At 39.4% G+C, this 20,746-nt stretch overlaps 1 protein-coding gene across 15 annotated transcripts in view; it reads right to left on the bottom strand.

Annotated features, from left to right (window-relative positions):
- Nucleotides 1-20,746, bottom strand: part of cacna1c (calcium channel, voltage-dependent, L type, alpha 1C subunit) — a 185,502-nt gene that overhangs the window by 112,227 nt on the left and 52,529 nt on the right. For all 15 annotated transcript variants that reach the window (XM_051392190.1, XM_051392192.1, XM_051392191.1 and 12 more), the window contains exon 3: nt 17,044-17,149. In XM_051392190.1, the coding sequence (XP_051248150.1) occupies nt 17,044-17,149 (106 nt within the window). The remainder of the gene's footprint in view (nt 1-17,043; nt 17,150-20,746) is intronic.

The raw sequence follows: 20,746 nt of genomic DNA, 5'->3' as shown, positions 1-20,746 counted from the left end.
ACTTGTCCAGATGATACTTGGGGTGATAGATTGAGGAAATTCAAATACAGAGATAACTTATAGACACTGACAGCCAGCACATGCTGTGCCTGGGCTGTAAAGAAGAGATTTGGCCTTGTTTATGAACATTCCTATGCAAAGATCTTTAACTTTTGTATACGAACAGGTTGAAAAGATTTGCGGGATTCAGCAATACTTCCTTACTTCCAAAGTAGTTATAGGGGGGAACAAAATTCACAGATGGAGACCATGTGTAAATTTCTTTACAAGAGAAAAAAAAATGCAGAAATGGAAATTTGGCTGGGAGAAACAGAGAGATTTAAAAACATGTAGGAGTAAAACGGTATATAGCAAAACTACCTTTGATTTACCCTCACTATCTAGTTCCTACATATGCATACAGACTTAGATTGGAATTATAAACAGCCGATCTGTTTCTTTACTGTCTTTATTAGGGGTGGGTAAAAATATCGATATGGCAATATATCGCGACACTTTGCCGCCCAATATCGATTTGTCAACTCCAAAGATTCCGTACCTCCACTCCGGTAGATGGCACCGAAGAGCGACTCTGCTGTGCGGCGCATGTATTTCTGTATTAGAGAGAGTGGCTCACTTTCCAAAATGGCTATCAAAATAACAACGCCTCCGCAGTTTAAAGCTGATGTTTGGAAGCACTTTGGCTTCCAAGTTAAAAAAGATAGTAAGAACAACGAGTTGGATAAAGATAATGCCGTTTGTAAGCTTTGTCTCGCTGCTGTGAAATATTGTGGGAACACAGCGAACTTGCGAGTTCACCTAGCAAGACACCACGCCGATATATTAGCACAGAAGCAGCCGCAAAAACGGATTAACGGTACTTTATCTTTTATGTTTTCAGCTGCACCGTGAGTCGTACTGCAGGTTACAATGATTTGAATTTGTTGGTCAGGGAAAAGAGATTAATGGTTACTTTGAGATATTTCAGTACTTTCAGTGACAAGAAATTTAATGCACTTAATTTTATGGTTTCAACTGCAGTGTGTAACACTGCCTTTTATTTTCAATATTTTTCTCAGTGAATGTCATGGAAATTAATAAAATGGAGAGGCTGTTTTGAATGAAATAGTTTTGACTCAATTTGTCCTCTGATCAGTATCATGTGATGTACATATACAGGTACTTGTGTTTTCATCTCTATTTATCAGACATACTTTAATAATACCGTGGGGAAATTACTTAATCGCAATATCGTGATATCGTGATATCGTGATACGTATCGTATCGTGATATGTATCGTATCGTGAGGTTCTTGCCAATACTCACCCCTAGTCTTTATTGTGAGAGAGAAAGACACAGAAAGAGCAAAGGTTGCAAGGCAGCAGTGACTAACTATAGTCTATGAAGATGATAACAAGTCTACAGTATACATTGTGCAGTACAGTGTATTTGCGTGTTTTGTTCTTTCCTCTTCTTTACATCATACTGTAATATAACGTTCTCCTATGCAACACTCTTCACTTTTATCAAATTTTATCTCCCTCCATCTATACTTCCATCTATACTATTATGTCCTCTTAACCACACCCCTTACAAGCTACTAATTTGGACAAAAAGAAACAAGACAAACAAAGACAGTTGGAATAAGTGAGAAACTGTATAACAGCATAAGAGAAAAACAACAGTGTGAGAAAGACTGAGAAAAAGAGATAGGGAATGTGCAGAGAGAGAAGACACCTGACTGCAGTTTAAGACAGAGGAAGTCAAGGAGAAAAAACATCGGAAGTGTGAGAAGAAAGAAAGAGTCACAGTGACAAGTAAAGTTGAAAGCAAAGATAAAAACAGAATTGTCCATATACGGTCGCTGGTGTCGCTCGAGTTGCCTGGCAACCTAAAAGTTTGGCTCGAATCTCACTGCCAAGTCATTATTGCTGTGAAACAATCTGTATCCTTTTATAACTACAGTGAAGGAAGAGGGAAAAGAGAGATTTACCACGAAGCAACTCCACACACTGAGACACAGGCTGCTTCAAAGACAAGAGGAAGTAGTTTGTTACAACAGCCCACAAACAGGACATGGATGCTTCGGGCAGTGTTATGCACACTTTATTTATGTTAGAGCTGAGGTCCTGCATGTATGCCCAGTGTACTGTGTTTCCAACCCACAATGCATCTACAGTCTTGTGACTTACTGTTCATTATCTAAAAGATTTACAGCCTAACCTTAATGGTGGACTTCATTGTCACAGTGTTTAAAGAGCAAACGCTTCAAATTGTGTTGTGGTTGTCTGTCTAGTCATGATCACCAACACTCACCACTACACCTCTGCACTCAAGTTCTGATCCAAGTTTGATTGTGTTCAATCATTTTAAGTGTTTGTTTAAACCTGCTTGGAATGCCAGATCTATGAGGATAGCGATCAGTATTTTGAGATGATCACAGTAAGGTTAAAAAAGCACAATGTATAAATTATTTGTATATAAATTGTGCCAATATAATAAACATCATCCATCTAGTACCCCCTCTTTTCCAATGCTCCTCGTCTGCTGCTCTTCTACCCCACAGTACCCCACAATTTCCTCCTCTTACTGTCTCCTCCATATCCTTCTCTTAACCCTCCGACTCCCAATAGTCAGCTACAAACTGTACTTCTCTCCCTTTCTGTATGTCTGTTTGCATCTCTCTCTTTCGCTGCCCCACACACATCAAAGTCCTTGTTAAGCAGACTTGGTGAGACTAATCGTAAAGGCTAATAGCTAACATGTGGAGCCATATGCTGCCTAACCTTCTGAACCATGTGCCGTGAATGTGTGTCGCCACAGACGCAGTATGTTGACTGTTTGTGTGTGCAGCACATGTATTACAGCTCACTCTTTTTGAGCTCTGGTTCACTGGAGGATTCTATAAAAAAGGAAATCCAAAGCCAAAAATGTCTGGTTGTTTTATTCCAGGGGCGAGGGGATTCACCAAATCGGCATCATATAAGTTGCAATTTGCAACATGAAATACTCATCTCTTATGTGTGTTATATAAATGTAACTTAAATATAATTTGGTTTGGGCCATTTTCACCTTTGTTTCTGGAAAAATGTAATGAGCATTCTTCTCTTTGTTTTTGGACATTTTAGACATTTTATTTATAGTTCAATAATGAAACAGGACATATGTTATTACAAAAAGATGTATGCTTAAATTAAAGGTCTCTGAAAACATCCCAGATGGCAAATTTGGTCAGTGTGCAACACTTTTTACAATGTTAAACTTCAATGTAAACCTGCATTTCTCAGTGACACTCTACCCCCTCTTTCTTTGAAGAGGTCTTGGTTTAAAACAAGAAAGTCTTTACAGCCTTACAGCTGGCTCTTTAGGATTGTGGATGCGCAATTAACACACTGGAACCTTTACTACAGGAAAACAGAGAGGTAAGACATGTTTTCGGCCCCCACAACATCCGTTAAGCAAGCATGGCTGGTTGCTTACATGCTGTACTTTTTTCTTTCATGTATGCATGCCTGTGTTAACTTCCTGCTTTGAAGTAAAATGCTGTGTGGGCACTCAAAAGCCTTTTAGATTAAGTAAAATGTATTATTCACAGAAGCCAATGAAAGAGAGTATTTGTTGTGTGTGTGTTTGAACCCACTGTTACTAACTCAGCCCACAGATTGACAGCTCTGGCAGAAGAGTAATGGGCGGCCACCTCTACATGCCCCTGTGTGTATGTGTCTGCTCCAGAGAAAAGAGTGGATGTGTGTATTTGTGTGTGACAGCTAAAGTGCTATTCAACAGGTGTGTGCTGCAGTCAGCAGTAACAGAGATTAACTAGGTACAAGCTACACAAATGGTCACAAAAGCACACACCTGCACAACACATACACACGTACACTAACACACCAGAATGTGTCCCAAAGCCTTTATTGCCATGTTACTTGTTTGACTTGCTGACTGTACAGAGACCTCTTTAACCTGTACATCTGGCCTTCAGCTTCAAAGAAACTGCACTGCACTACCCATAAGCTGCGTCTACTTGTACAATCAAGCATAGAAATGGCAGGCGATAAGGCCAATTAATGATAAATAGAAGATATTGATTTGTTTGAGCCAATAGCCTTGTTTAGATATGAGAACACTGTTGTTTTCTCACGATTGTAACACATACTTATTCCATTTTATTATATTCCTCTTCTTCTTTACACATAACGATCACTTAATGGTGATTTCAATAGAAGTATAGTATTTCAAAAGTACACCAAATCATTTAACGTGAACGTTTTTACAACAGATGCAAAATGTATATTTATAGGCATTGTCTTCAGGATTTCACCTTCATCAAGTACAAATGACAATGACAAATTTACCGTGGAAAATTAAACTTTAAATAATAATTTATCTCAGATATATTGTATCACCCTAAAAGTAACTAAAAATCCAAAATATGCAGCATGTTTGAAGTACTTTAGACACAGTGTCGCCATTGAATAGTTTACCAGCACTGACAAGTTTATTTTTAAACTGTAAACTCTCACTCTCAATGTTGTACATAACTTTTCCCCATGAAATCCTATCATTGCCTCCCTAATGTGAAGTATTTCCTGTGGTAGGACATTAGACCTCATCAATATTGAAGTAAATCAATGGATTATTAGTTATGGAGACAGTTCAGAAAGGTGGGATTGTTAAAACAATTATGATGATGTTATTGGTTGGACAATTTAGTTCTACCAACAACTACAGCATGAAGTCAACAGTACAAATGCAATGTTTTCCACAAAGTTCCAGGGCAGATTTAATGTGATCTTTAAACAAATATGAAATATTCGATTTAAATATGTGCAAACACTCACTTTATTCCTCTCATACTTCTCTCTCTCTAGTACTCTGTTTCTATCCTCTCACTTTTCCATCACTCCTCCATTTCTATAACACTTTATCCCCTCTGTCCACATTTCTCTTCCTCTAATATTTGGACTTTTTCCCTCCTTTATTATTACCTATCAGTCCCTCCTCTCACTCCACTCATCCTTTCCTTTCTCTCACCCCCTCTCTCTAATACTCTGTCACTCTTTCTATCCATTATTCATGGTGCAGTCACAGTCGGCATTAAAGGACCGAGCAATATCGCTACGGCAACGACGCAGCAGAAGCAGCCGCATTGGATCATGGGAAACTGGGTCACCTCCCAGGAGCAGGAGGGTGTGGGGGGTGCAGCGGAGGGAGGTCGCTGTCACATGTACACACACACACACACACACACACACACACACACACACACACACACACACACACACACACACACACACACACACCTGATAGATGTCCTACAAAGCAGGAGGACAGGAAAGAAAAAGTGATGAGAGAGAAACACAGAGGAGAGAAAGAATAGTAGGGAACGACCGATAATAGGTCTGGTCAGTGATCCAGATTCTGTCACTGGCACAAAAACCACATAGTGTATGTGAGCCTGTATCATTGAATAGACATGTAAACACTCCTTGATAGAGAGTAAACACTGCTCTGTACATCTAGCTGCCATGTTAAATCATGCAATGTTAACTTAACACTTAACTGTGATTGTACATTACACATAAACTAGACGATGAAAGACTTTCCTAAAGCTATAAAGAGCTTTTTCCATCTTATATTTAGACTTCTATTCAGTTATGTACATACATATTCAAGGGCATGCTGTCTGCTATCTCACAAGTTCACACAAACTATACCATAGACATTCTGTTCACAATCAGTGTCAACTTGATTCAGTTACAATAGTATCAGTTAGTAAAGTCAATGGTAACAAAATAAGAAAAAGCACAGAATGCACATTTGTGGTCCAACAGTGCAAAGTTGCTAATAAAGTTGGGTTTTATTTATTTTAACTCGTTAACCACACATGCTGTAGATTACGTAAGGGATAATGGATAATAAAGGTGTTCATTATCAGAAATCAATGGAGGACAGGGAGGCCAGAACCATATGACGCGTTGCCTCCGCAAAGTCCATTAATTCCTGATTACGGACACCTCGAAAGGCATCATCCTGCTAATATCATGTTCACTTGCCGAAGAAAAAAAAAAAAGATCATTATTTTATATTTCAATGCATTTTACAAGCCATGTCCCTGGTAACACCTTATCTGACGTCCTTCCTAATACCTGGAAGAATCACTACCATCCGATAAGGTTCTAATGCAAACGTTGTTCACTACTTAAGTAAATAGGATGAACCATAGATAAGACTTGGCAACAAGAGATGTGTCTGGTTTCATCCGCTCACAGAGCGCTTTGGTTCAGCTACGAGCCAGAGAGCTAACGTAATGTTAACACTGTGTACGATCGACAAACGGTAAATATAATTTGACAGTGTGTTTAACTAATAGACAAGAAGCTATCCTGCCACGTCATTGTCCCTAAATCAGATTTTGAATGAATGTGTACTGATGGCCGCAGCCTGAAATAGCTAGCTGAAGTATGTAGTGTCCTACATCAGGTATTTGCATAAAGCAGTGGTTCCCAACATTTTTGGCTTGAGACCCATCGTCAGTAGTTGTGTAAAGTGATGATTTTGGTCATTTATAGAGACCTAAAGATGTAAAAGTAATCCTTAAAAAGCAAAGATTAGAGTAACTTCTGAAAAAATCTATATGACATTGTATGGTAAATGTTTATTTCTCTGCTTTGTTTTTCCTGTTAATTGTCTCACAAAACCTAAAATGTATTTCTTGCAGTCACTGGTATGCCTTAATCTGTTCTGAAAAAATCTTTTAAGGCAAGTCTGACATCTGGAGATTAAAAACTTAATGGCAACTACTTTCCATGCAATAAACAATTAAACTAAACTTACTGAACTTTCTTAAGATTTGTACAGTTTGATGTGATTTGATGTTCTGAGAAAATAGCTCAAAAGCAGCAGATTACTTTTGGGAAGCTATCAGAGCTCAAATGTTAGCAGTTTTCAATACTTCCTAACACATACGCTCTAGAAACTGGTTGACACCCAAAAAAAAACATGCTAAAGCACTGATATGCCTGTCACACAATAACACATTCATATTCATGCCTATTGATTCCATGATAAACCGATTTCAGTGAATAGATATGAGTGGAAACAGCACTTCACAGAATTAACAAGGCCACTCTATTGATCATGACCAATCTGCCTCCCACCAGCCTCTCAACAATGAACAATAAAGACCCAGAAGCAAAAGCGAACCGATATTCATCTTCTGATGTGAATTCACTATTACATTGTAGATGACTCATCGCAAGAATAAAACAAACACTGGAGCTGCTGACTGCATGTCAGGTAGGCTTAAATGATGAATGTACAAAATATAAGGAACTTCTTTTAGAAATTGAGTGGCAGACCCTTTCGCACAATCCACATCTCAATTATCTCAAAGCTAAAAAAAAATCCTCAATGTGCTTGTCTCTCATCTACATCTGCTTTGTTGTTGGCATGGATTTAATGATGGAGATCAATGAAGGGATAAGGCCTTTACCGGGACTCACCTCATCACTGTATTAAATTAAAAAGCAGGTGTCCCTATGTTATACTTTCAGGGTATATCACAGACGCACAGACGCACACACATACACGCACAGTCATGCTGCAACCAAGGAATAGAACGGCAACATCTGTTTCTATGGGAACCCAGCCCTTTGATGATGCAGGCAAAACACACAAACCACACTAGCAAGCATGCAGGTACACGCATACACACAAACACACACACACACACACACACACACACACACACACACACACACACACACACACACACACACACACACACACACACACACACACACACACACACACACACACACACACAGTGTTCTGCATCCTAGTGACACACCTTATCAACAGCCAGAGTTTCAAACCAGGATGTGTATGTCTATGTGCACCATCACCTTGTGTGAGTGTGTGTGGTTGTGTGTATATAAGAGGGAGAGAGAGAGGGATAGAGAGAGAGAAAGGAGAGAGAGAGAGAGAGAGAGAGAGAGAGAGAGAGAGAGAGAGAGAGAGAGTGTATGTGTGTGTGTGTGTGTGTGTGTGTGGCTGCCAGATCCCAGACCAGATGGCTAAATGTCAGTGAATACCACACCAACATGACTGCTAGTTCTCCCTAACAGAAGCAGCACACACTGCAACACAGCATCACCTATTAATTCAGTGAGCAAGTGAGGCTGAGGCTTCTGCACTGGATGGGATTTGAGATATTTATCTTTTTACCTTTGATCTCAGGGCAATCAGAACGCATTAACAAGCAGGAACATTACTGCCGGACCATTCATTCAAACGTCACAGTGATGACAATTTAAGACTGCAGTCTCTATTATTGACAATTTTGATTCTTCCTGTTGCTTCTAAATGTCAATTTTTGCACCTCAATAGTTTTACTCAAGAAATCAAATGACAGATTTTGCATTAAGCTCAGTAGGGATTGACTGATAGGGCCTTTTAACTGAAAGTAGCTGGTGTGCCGTTTGCTTTACTCCTCTGGTGATGTCACCACACTAGGCTTTTATGGCTGGTCAAATATTAGCCTGGAATGATGAAGACACATGCACACACATGCACACACAGAGTACACATTACACCTGTTTGCCACTCTAATTTGCCCAGAGATCTACTGTGCACTTCCATTACCTTTGTTGCCATGGCTCTAATGTTTGCTGTATAAGCAATTTGTTGTGTGTGTGTGTGTGTGTGTGTGTGTGTGTGTGTGTGTGTGTGTGTGTGTGTGTGTGTGTGTGTGTGTGTGTCTGATACAGGGATGCCAGAGATGGGATGATCCTACATATTAAGCTCAGATTTTCTAGTATACAGTTACCAGGCTGAGCACTAACCATGCTGTGACCAAGAGAGGAGAAAAGGATAGGGAAGAGAAAAGTGTTTTCTTTAAATTTTGTAGGTGATTTTTCTATTACCTTTTACTCGTTGTATGTCCTTGTAAACCTTTAAAGCAGCAACTAGTGCATATAAATAGTGCACATGGAGCTACAGCTACTGTACCATTTTGTCCTGTTTTGTGCCAAATTCAGGTGTCATAATTGGATCGGAACTGAAAAAGAGTGGATTGGTACATCTCTATGTGCCATACAGCAATGGTACAGGTCTCAGCTTGGGTTTATAAAATGTAAAATAAAGAGCAAAGTCATGCAGAGGTAGTACCCCTGACATTGTCCTTGACCAGAGGAGAGCGCTGTGGCTGCCCACTGCTCCTAAATATTTGAGATGCTAACTTCCCCATGGGGGTTTATTAAAATGTAAACTTAAAACTCAACACTAACCTTAACACATCACCCCAGTGATCACCCATACATTATTTTGCTTTATACTGATTGGTAGGCTAGTTAAGCATATCTATTATGTCATTTGCATGCTGCCATATGCACAGTTAACACTAAACATGTGTTAAACCTGGCTCTGCCCTCCTGAGGTTTTGTGTTTTTATTCCTGCCTGGTATAAAATGACTTTCTGATTGGCCGGAAAATGTACCTTGAACAGAACCACTTAGCTTAAATCTACTGTATTTACCATAATAGCAAACTATGACGAGAACGTTTCTAATTGAAATGAGGACATTAAGACTGACATTGCTCCCTGTGGTAAGGTTGCACTGAGAACTTTGAGTTTCAGTGATGGACAGAGACATTACTCTCTTTCTCTCTGCGTGCTCTGTAGGAGCAGTAATGTGGGTCGATGAGAGGCAGAGGTGGACACTTTTAGCTCAGTAAAAATATCCTGCTCTATCTCTTTCTGTTCATTCTCTCCCTCACCGCCTCTGTCTCCACTGGCACATCTGGAGCTTCACACAACTTATCAAGAATTCACCTCAGCATTACTAGCCTCTTTCAGACGGTAATGTAATGTTAATAATTCTTGCCTCTGCGTCCGCATCAGGAAACTTTATTTTAGTTTCATAAGGCTCATTTGACCTGATTTAACATGATTTGTTTGCCAAATGACTCTAGTGCAGAAATGTGGCATCACACAAATCCACATGCATATCCACGGATCCTATATATGTCCTCCCACACACAAACGCACACATGCACACACATAAATATACACACACATAGCCTAAAAATCACAGTGGTCTGGTATGCAGGTTTGGAGTAAAGGGGGCGTAAGATGGGAAAATTTCCAGGGATCTGCTCAGAAATCATGGGATTCATGCCTGGGACAGTGTTCTCTCAAAAACCTAAAAATACTCTGTATATGCTGTTTTTAGCTTGGACTGGCAGACACACAGACATGCAAAGGCCAACACTTTTTCTTTTTAAATAACGAAAAATATATGAAAAGAAAGAGGAAGCAAAGGAAAAGAAAGAGGGAGAGGTCAGGAGGTTTGTGTGGAAATCTCCCTATCTTTATCACCAAAATGGGACTATTAAAAGGCAAGGAGAGAGGGAAGAGGAAATGGTGTTGTAATGAATGTGGTGCCACAGCTGCCATCATTTAGAGTCTTTATCTTTCACTTTTATTAGGTGGAGGAGAAGAGCGATGGAGAAAAGAGAGAGGTTGAGAGAGAGCGAAAAAGAGAGGGAGGAAGCCTGAGACAACAAAGAATAACACAATGTTTTGCTAATTATGTATTTTCAATTCAAAATAATTATACAGTGATAACACCAAAGCAGTTAACAATGTTATGCTTTAGACATTTTGTTTCTATTTAACAGTCATGCCAATGCAGTTTTTCCAAAGAGGAAGACTGTTGAGTGAGTGACAAAAACAAAACAGTTTCAATCCAAGTCTTTTTATGCTTATTATAATGTGACAAATAAAAACCGGCAAAAAACTTGCAAAAATGTAAAAATACAAGCTAACACAATCACCTCAATATACGAACTAGCTCAGCTTTGTTGTACAATGATTCAATAGTGGCTTTATGTTTCCTGTAACATACCAACCACAAGCCATTATCTCTTCCATGTGGCTTTATGGCCATTATGACTCGTGAATTAGAATCTTACCAACAGCTTTCCATCAGTAGATAAAAACATAAATATGGCGAACAAAAAAGAACAATAACAACATGCCCAATACTAATCAATTCAAGGCTTATTTATTCAATAAACCTCTGCTGATGGAGGTATTCCTGTTTCCCATTTTATATTTGTGACCTTTCAGACTGCATAAGAATGGGAGAATTAAAAGAGAAAAAAAAGACAAGAATGAGACTGAAAAAGACAAATAAAAACTAATTTTAATGTAGATTGCATTCCTTTTCCCCTATGTTTAAGGTGTATTTAAAGTCAGGCTGGTTCACTGCAGCAGTGAGGAACTGGTAAAATATGGAACCATTGGAGCAGAAACCAAACAACACTCTGAAGTAGTAGCTTTGGAGTTGGAAAGCACCCATGTCTTTAACAGAAATGGTAACTGGGGTATTCCTTGTTTCCTCTGGGAGCTGAAAAGGGGAACAGCATTTATAATTTCCAAATAATGACTCCCCAGGCTACAGCATGGTTGGAACTTGCTGCAGAAAACTTGCAAGAGATTTGAAGTTTCCCATCTGTGCAGAGCAGAGGGGCCTATGTGTATAGACCAGATAAGATATAGTGAATCGTGCACACTCTGTCACACTCACTCATCCTACTGAATGTAATATACTAATAAATGCATCAAATTCCACTGTAACTATTCACACACCCACATATACCACTAGACACTCACACATACATCTACATCCTTATCCGGATGCACAGTGAGAGGTTGCATTCCACTGTGACTATTCAGAGGTGCACACGCACACATCACCACAAGAAAGCCCAGGCCAACATTGTTTAGATAAGTGAACGTACAGATAGATGCTGATCGTTCCTCTCCAACTATAAATAGACACTCCTAGCAACCAGCAGAGTAGCACCCAAAGGAACAGCATGTTAACTTGATCCTCTACAGCAGAAATGATGGGGAGAGGAAGAGAGAGACTGGAGGACATGTGGAGAGTCAAGAACAGACACCAGACAATATTTGGAGCAATATATTTGTAATGGACTCTTTATAATGTAGTAAACTCAGGTGATTTTATTAATTTAATGAAATTCAACATATTGGATCCAAAAGGAAACGCAGAGGTCACTTCAGAGGTCAATTGTGAGCGAGCAAAAGAACAAAGTAGAGCTAGTAGTTTAAGTTAATGCTGCTTTTCTTTTCTTTTCTTTTTTTACACTAATCAACAATAATTGAATTGAAACTATCTAGTCAAAAATATGTAATAGGACATACATACATACAACATCACTGGTGCAGCCAATTAATTTTAGAATTTAAAACGTCACCTGTATCTGGAGGGTCCAGCTTTTAGTGAGTCAGTAATGTAGCAAAGCCTACACCATAAAGACAAAGGAACTCTCCATGAAAAGGTGACTGAAAAGCACAAATTAGGCAATGGACAAGAAGCCACTAAACATCCCTTGGAGTATAGTGAAATCAATTATTAAGAAATTGTACTGTAGCACAGCTGTAAATCTGCCTATTTAAGTTCCGTGTTGAGAACATTGTTTGCGTGGTTAAAAGAAACCAACGTAGACTGTTGGTATGAGACAGGGCACTAACTGCATTAACCTATGTCAAAGCCACATGCTTTTGGAATGACTAATATAACAATACAATACAATACAATACAACAACTATATCTAATGTATAATAACTGTGACCTCCTCTCTAATACTGTAGGTCTTGTGGTGGTGTAACAATGTCACTGTTCGTCTGTGGTTGCCACTGAGAAACGGCATTCATATTCACACGGACATAAGAGGTCACCTGTCAGGAAATCGCAAACATAGGTAATTTTATGCAGTTGAACAAATTACAAATCCTATTATTTATATAAAAAGAGAAAAGTGATGTAAGTGTGTGTGTTGTGATGGGGTCCATTAACCTCTGAAAGGTTATTCATTGACTTGTTTCACATGCCTACTGCTGAGCCAGCATCTAATTAATCTAACACTAAACACCTTGTCACCTACCTCTCATACACACACATACACACACATACACACACCTAATCACACACAAAAATCAAATGTATTCACACAATATAGAAATCAAATATACCAGCTAAACCTGAATGTGGCCACGTGCAGTATTATCTCAAACCTCAATTATTGTAAATCCTATTAAGCCGCATTATTGCTTACGGGATTTAGTGTCAAAAGTGTGTGTGTGTGTTCTTGCTTCTTCATCAATCAGTGTCTAATCAGGTGTATTGATAAGCTAATTGCTTGATTATAACGACATTATTTTGTCAGTCAAAGTAACCGTATTGATCATATTAGATGGAGGAAAGAAGGGAGGGGGGGAACGGGAGAGAGAGAAACAAAAAAATGGGGACGGAACAGCAAAAGGGAGTGAACAGAGGTTTTTTACTCAAGCTTCACTTCCACTTTTTTAACCAATAAATGTTGAACTAAAGTGCAAAGTGCAGCATACATTTCCTCCCTGAGTGAAAAGACTTTCTCACACTTTGGTTCCTACCCTTTCGTCTGTAACCAAGGACAGATGAGGAGCATCACTACGGTTACCATATCCATGACAACCTCTCCCGCTGCTATTATTGGGCATGTCGTCAAGGAGACAGAGCTGCACATTATGGGATGCAGACAGAAATAGAAATCTTGTACTGGAAGCAATACAACTGATCTCTGGTATTACATAAGAAAGACTTAAAATCTAGCGATGGTGTGCCATATTGATTCTAAAACTCAGGTTCCATCACACATAGGGTCAGGGGTAAATATAAAGAGCATAATCAGGATACTGAGCCACAGCCATGAGGCAACTGTTTTGGGTTTATACTTCATGAAAGGATAAAACTTTGTATAAGCTAAGCTTATTTGCAAATGCTAAAAAAACTGACAAAATGGGAAGGGAAAAAAACAATGTGTGTGAGCAAACAAGACCACAAGGGGCTGAGCACAATGTGTCACCCAAAATGACAAAAAGAAAAACAAATGACAACAATACTAAACAAGGAAGGAGGATGACACAAAAATCTGAAATAAGAAGGGGTTCAGGATGTGCTGAATTAAAAGATCTTTGATGCAGGGAATATTTAAAACCCTCCTGTGGCCTAAACTCACAGTATAATGAGAGGTAGCACAAGGACAATGTTCAGACATTTGGCAGGGTTTCTAACTGGTAAGACAATATGGTCACAGGTTCATCCTTCCCAAATAGGTATCAAGAGTCTGTTGGTCTTTTAGAGTGTCCTTAAGCAAAACAGTCACTGTAGGCAGGTCGGGATAAACCCATCATCTAAATGGCTAAGATATCAGTATAATGAGAGTCATAATAGAAACTCTGGAAAATGAACCAATGGGAAGACATATGGATTATGTATAACCATGGGTTTAATCACTGCCTTTCAAATCCATTGAGAGAGCTGAATAAAGTCAATTGTTAAAGTGAATGCATATTGCAAACACAATGTAAACATAATTAAGATGCACTTCAGGCAGGCTAATCAGCAGTTGTGCAGCATTTCCCCCTTCTTCCCTAACTTGTATACTTGTTAATACCACATACATACACAAAAAATGTACTATAACACAAACACACACACACACACACACACACACACACACAGACAAACACACACACACACACACACACACACACACACACACACACACACACACACACACAGAGATACATGGTTCAACCGTAATGTTAAGCCTCTGGTCAGACTGCACACTGCTTCCTGTCTGTTAGAAGGGTATAAAACTAATTGACCACAGCTGTGGTGGTGGTAAATAGGTTGTGTGTGAGTGTGCGTCCATGTGTGTGTTGTATCTGTTCTTTAACTAGTGGGGGGGTCACCAGTAGGGTCCCAAATAACTCTGCAAGAATAGAAGACCTGAAAATAGGTTCATTTAAGAGGCCAAACGTTTCATGGAAGTGTAAGGTGGTGTGTGTGTGTGTGTGTGTGTGTGTGTGTGTGTGTGTGTGTGTGTGTGTGTGTGTGTGTGTCTGCATACCGATGAATCATGCTGTATACTGTTTCAAAACGGCAAAGAGAGCAGTGTTAAAATTCTCCTCATTGTGTTGACAGACATTGAGAGACAGTACTTGTTACTATTATCCAGTCTAGACTGTCCACAGAACAACACGTACTATTTTTCTTAAATGCAATTATACATAGGCTACATAAGAAAAGTAATTATTCACACAGTTTCTTTGTGTTACAACCATATAACAGCTGTGCCACCTGCTTCCATTGGGGACTACTTATCTTGGAAGTCAAAGCTTTCAAAATGCATCTGAAGGTGCCTTCATTTCTGTTTGAGTTATATAGAATATACTCATTGCTGGTTGATTCATCAGCTCTCTCCTGCTAATTTCAATATTTTTGACATGATTTGACAGGCTGGATAATACAAGTGGGATCTCTATGGGATGTATCTAATGAAGAGCTTAAAGAAGCTAAGGGATGTCTTAGAATGCTTAATCATTAACTGTGATGTCTGTGCTCATTGAGACTTGATCTGTGACGCCTTACTGTACATTGACTGTGCTACAGAAAAGCGTACTGGAATTGCTGTATGTATGTATACAGAATTCAGAGAGAGATACAGAGAGGCAGAGAGAGTGGGTGATGGACACCGATTAAGAAGATGAAAACAGCTGTCCTCTCTCAGTCCTATTTATTCTTCCACTGACTCATATACCTGCTCTGACACTATATCATTAAAGGACAAATCAGAGGGTAGATACACAGTAAAACAAATGAAAACAAATGTTATTTCTCTACTCACAGATGTACAGTGAGCCAAAAGTAATTTAATGAATGGAGAAAATGTCAAAAAAGTCACACCCTTATAGTCTTTTTGCTTGATCCTTTGACCGCTGGATCCTTTCTTGTCCAGACTATATGACAGTAAAACTCTCCCTAAAATTCTCTAAATCAGCAATTACATAATGCATGGACACATTGAAACTGGCGCACTGCAGAGTCCACATACACACACAACGAGCAATCTGAAAACCATAGTACAGCATGAACTCTGAAGAATTAGTAAATGTGGAAAAATCATTCTTGGAAAAAAGGAAAGATAGAAAGAAAGAACGACGAGAGTGATAAATGTTACATGGCCTTAGAGGGATTAGTGTCCTTCTCACAATAATACACTGGCATACATATGCAAGCTGACGCCACACACACACACACACACACACACACACACACACACACACACACACACACACACACACACACACATTTAAAAGCCCACATAAATTGTACAGACATACATATAGCCCTGTGATTGACTGGCGATCTGTCCAGGGTGTAGCCTGCCTCTCGCCCAATGTGAGCCGGGATTGGCTCCAGGTATAGCTAATGTATGGATGGATACTGATTTATATAAACACAATTCCACACGCTGCTTTACACACACACACACACACACACACACACACACACACACAAACCCTGGTGAGCAGCCAGGTCAAGGTAATTAAATAAGAGGTTTGGCAAGAAGTGGTCAGAAAAACTGAGTTTTGAAGCAACAGATGTCTTTGTTTTGTAAGATATTTTTGTTTTACTTGAAAAATATCAAATTATACTACATTTAATTCACTAGACTAGATGACATTATGGCAGCCACAAAATCAGTTTTCAATCAAAACAACTTGAGTCAGTCCACCAAAAGACCTCACAATTCCACAATCCCAACTATTTTCTCCAAAGCCAAGATTTTCTGTTGCCCACAAGAAAATTATGCTTCGCCTTTGATCAAATCATCTCACATGACTTTATTTGATACAACTCAAGAGTCCTCTGTCAAAATAAATGAAACTGTCCACTTTCTCAAGGCTTCAAAGTGAAACATCAAAATCAACAACTCTGTTGCATGTTTGGATGCAATGATAAGAGCAAATAATGCTCAAAAAAGGTATTATTCAAAGAAAGGCAAATTCTTTGTCCCCATTTAATTCTCTTCTCTAAAACTCTCTTAGTCCCCATTTAATTTCTTTATATGTCCAAATATTGGACCAAACAACAAGCGAGCATATTTAACTGTGAAGCAGTTTAAATATTGTAGATTACTCACCAGGTTGGAGTTGGTGGCGTTCGAGTCATCCTCGGGGAAGGGGATGTAGACAGCTAAGGCCACACAGTTGGCGAAAATGGTCATCAGGATGATGATCTCAAATGGTCTGAGAGGAGGGTTAAGGAATATACACACCAGAACAGAGTACACAAAACAGACGAGCAGAGACATTTACGCAGTAGAGATCATCCTTGAACTGGCATTCGAACTGACATTCGACTGATAGTAATATGTATAAATATATGTAAAATAATATATAGGCCAATTGTGTCCATCTAATATCTGAGTGGATCTAACTGGACTTTCAGTTCTGATCATGTAATGCAGGAGAAAAAAATCTGATTTTTCAGACAAGGCATAAGTTGTGAACGGCTACTTTTTGGTTTATGGTTGTTTCTTCATTAGTGTTCTCTCTCTGTTTGTGACAGTCCGGGCCATGTGTTGGATCGGGTCTAATTACCCTCTAGTCTATTTTGGAGCAGGTCTGGTTGTCCTCGGGTCCCTTTTAAAATTTGGTCCCCCTTTTTCAACAATATGCTACAGGTTCAGGTGGGTTTTCAACGATCCATGAGAACCTCTAGTATACAGTACAAAATAATACAGACTCTGACTTTTGACCTTCCAGAATAGAAAAAGTCTTTGTATGTTATTTCAACAAAGAGGTATTTTTAAACAAGCTAATACATCCTTACATAAGCAGAGATATATATACACACATAGCAGAGTGCACAAGCAGTGTACACAATGAGAGATCAAAGCTGTTGAGTTTGCCTTTTCGTTAACAATAAGACATATTGGGTCACTTAGGAACCTCTTTGTGTGTGGAAGGGGGGTTAGAGAGACAGTGCATGCCCTAATATGGGTGCAGTGAGGAGCAGGCCTGTCGCGTGGAAGACGGGATGTGGACAGGGAAAGAGTGAGCGTGAGATGGAATGAGAGAGAGGAGAGACACAGAGGGTTTTTATATGGAACGGTCCTTGAGAGGGGAGTGACCTCATTATTTTTGGCCTCAGAGAGAGAGAGAGAGGGAGAGATACAAAGTGGGAGAGAATGGAGAGTGGAAGGAGAGGGAGAGAGGGAGAGAAAGAATGTGAAGGAGAGATAAAGGAGATCTGGTTTTCATCAACACAATTACTAACTGCCACTGCTGTCACCTCCCTCCACCTCCTTTTGCTCTCTTCGTCAATTCTTTCCTTCCTTCCTTTCTCCCTTTCCTCTTCCCTCCTGGCTGCATGTCAAATTAGTCTAGACACCAGGCCTTGTAGCATAACGTAAACAGAAATGGAGACCCTTAAATCCAGAAGACAAACCATGAGCAATTGCATGCACACTTTAAGTTGGCATTCATGTTCAACACATTACATGACACCATGAATGCAGGCTTCCCGAGCTTGAGAACAAGCTTTAATCATTTGCTGCACCGAATCCAACAAGTGGCAGTTTTAAGCAGGTGGTGGTGATGGTTGGCTGGGATACAAGTGCAGAAGAAGTTGGATCTCAGTAAGAAAGTGACCGTCAGTCTTTTCAACTGCATTACCCTATATCTATAATGTAACCCCAGAAATAAAATAAAAAAGAAGTGAAATGAAATTCTCGGGATGGATTGCCAACACTTACTGAGTTATTTCAAAAGCTGCTATAACTTTAATTAATTTGATCCCAGTTACCTACTAGAAATTCAGGAAAATATTTAGGGCAGCTAAAAGATACCAAAATGAACAACTTCAGATGTTCATTACAATCTCAATGTGAGAAATCCTAGTTGGTTAAAACCACATCTGCAATTTATTTCTCAGTATTGACTGGACACATTGCCTTTTACTGGTGCCAATATTTTGGAATTACCCAGTATGGTTTAATAGGCTTGAATGGCAGAAGAGTGATGGAACTGTCTTGAACAAATAAATAACCAAGATTCAGTTTAAAATAAGAAGTAGCAAATTTAACAACTCTAACAATCTTTTACTACCTATAATCACACTAGCAATCTTGCTGTGTGGCTGCTCTAGAAACAGACGTGCTATCCATTTCAGAGCATTAACTACTGTTTTAGGAATAGCCCTGCAGACAGAGAAAAAGTAAGAGGGGGAGAAAAAAAACTTAAGCTTTATATGCTGGGGTTAATACTTAGTTTATGTTTGGATTAAGGATTGACCCTTGAACAGCATTGACCACAAGATCATTCAGCTCATTCAGCATGGGACTGAAATGCATCAAAGTTAATCAATCACCCTTGTACCGGGGGCTCATTAAAACACACTCCAGACATGTGAGGACCCACAGAAAACAGGCCTGTGACTCATTCTGGGTTCCTGACCCATAACATAAAAAAACACCCTTGAGGTCTGCTTCCATCAACATGATAATAAATCTACTGTTTTCTGTTGCTATTGAGAGCAATACACTTCTTTTTCTAGGATTCTGGGAGTCTGAGTGAAGAATAAAAAAAAAAGTATTGCGTCTATCAATATTCTGCAGTACATTTATCAGCATAGGAGCAAAGAAATATGGATTTGCCCAAAGCTAATTGGGTGGACTGACTCTGACAGCCCTACTAAAAACAGCAATAAATAAAACAAAATTGAAATCAGCATCCACTTAGCTCAGCGGGTTTCACGGCTAACATGATGTAGTATTCACCAGGGTGCTACTGTCTGAGGCATTTTGGAATTTAACATATACATTTAGCATTTTAACAAGCTAACTGTATATGCTTCCGACAAATTGTCACACTGGGATTGCATCCGCATATACACCAGGATGCTGTTATTCTCTGAAATCCTTTGCATTCAGCAATTTCCTCACATAAACAGCACATGTAACTGCACAATAACACAGATAACCTCTTATCTTGACAAACCCAAATAAGGAACCAGGGATATACTGATATTATCTGGGAAAGCAAGCTCAACACTCTTCGGTGCTATGCTGAGAATATTTTTCACTTTTCCTGATTAAGCTGAAAATGCATACAAATAGTATAACCCTGTGACCTGATGCAATATATATATAAGTTTGAGGTGTGTGTGTGTGTGTGTGTGTGTGTGTGTGTGTGTGTGTGTGTGTGTGTGTGTGTGAATGGACTCAATGACACCTTTTCAAAACAACCACTTAGTGTGATTTCATATAGAGAACATAGTAGTTAGACGTACACCTGCCCCCACTCTCTCCTTGTCTCTTAGGCTGACCTTGCAGTGTGCAGGTAATGCTTAAATGCTATAATTACACTGCATGCGAGAGTGGTGCGCCTGTGTGTGTCTGTTTCTGTCTTTCATTATCTGTGTGTAAGTACGTGTGCTCTTCACGAGTGTTTGTGTGTGTGTGTGTGTGTGTGTGTGTGTGTGTGTGTGTGTGTGTGTGTGTGTTTGCATGCATGTGTATGTGTGAGCTCAGACAAGCCCCATCGACCTGTTGAGAGCAGCAGCTGTTGTCATGGTAACAGAGGAGGAAAGAGAGGAAGATTTCGGATCTGCTGTCTCTAGAGACAGAGGTACTCACAGAATACAGGACACACACATAAACAAGCACACACACATGCACATGCAAAGCCTATGGAATGGAGACAACACATTAATGCGTAACTACACACATCCTCTGAACAAATTGAGCACAACTTCACCAACAGACTGATGTTCACTTCAAACACATCCTGCATTTAAACAGGCCTACACTGCAGGTACGGACATCCCAAAGTGGAATATTT

Source organism: Dicentrarchus labrax, unplaced genomic scaffold (assembly GCF_905237075.1).
Source record: "Dicentrarchus labrax unplaced genomic scaffold, dlabrax2021, whole genome shotgun sequence".
Lineage (NCBI taxonomy): Eukaryota > Metazoa > Chordata > Actinopteri > Moronidae > Dicentrarchus > Dicentrarchus labrax.
This window is presented reverse-complemented; position numbering and strand designations above follow the sequence as displayed.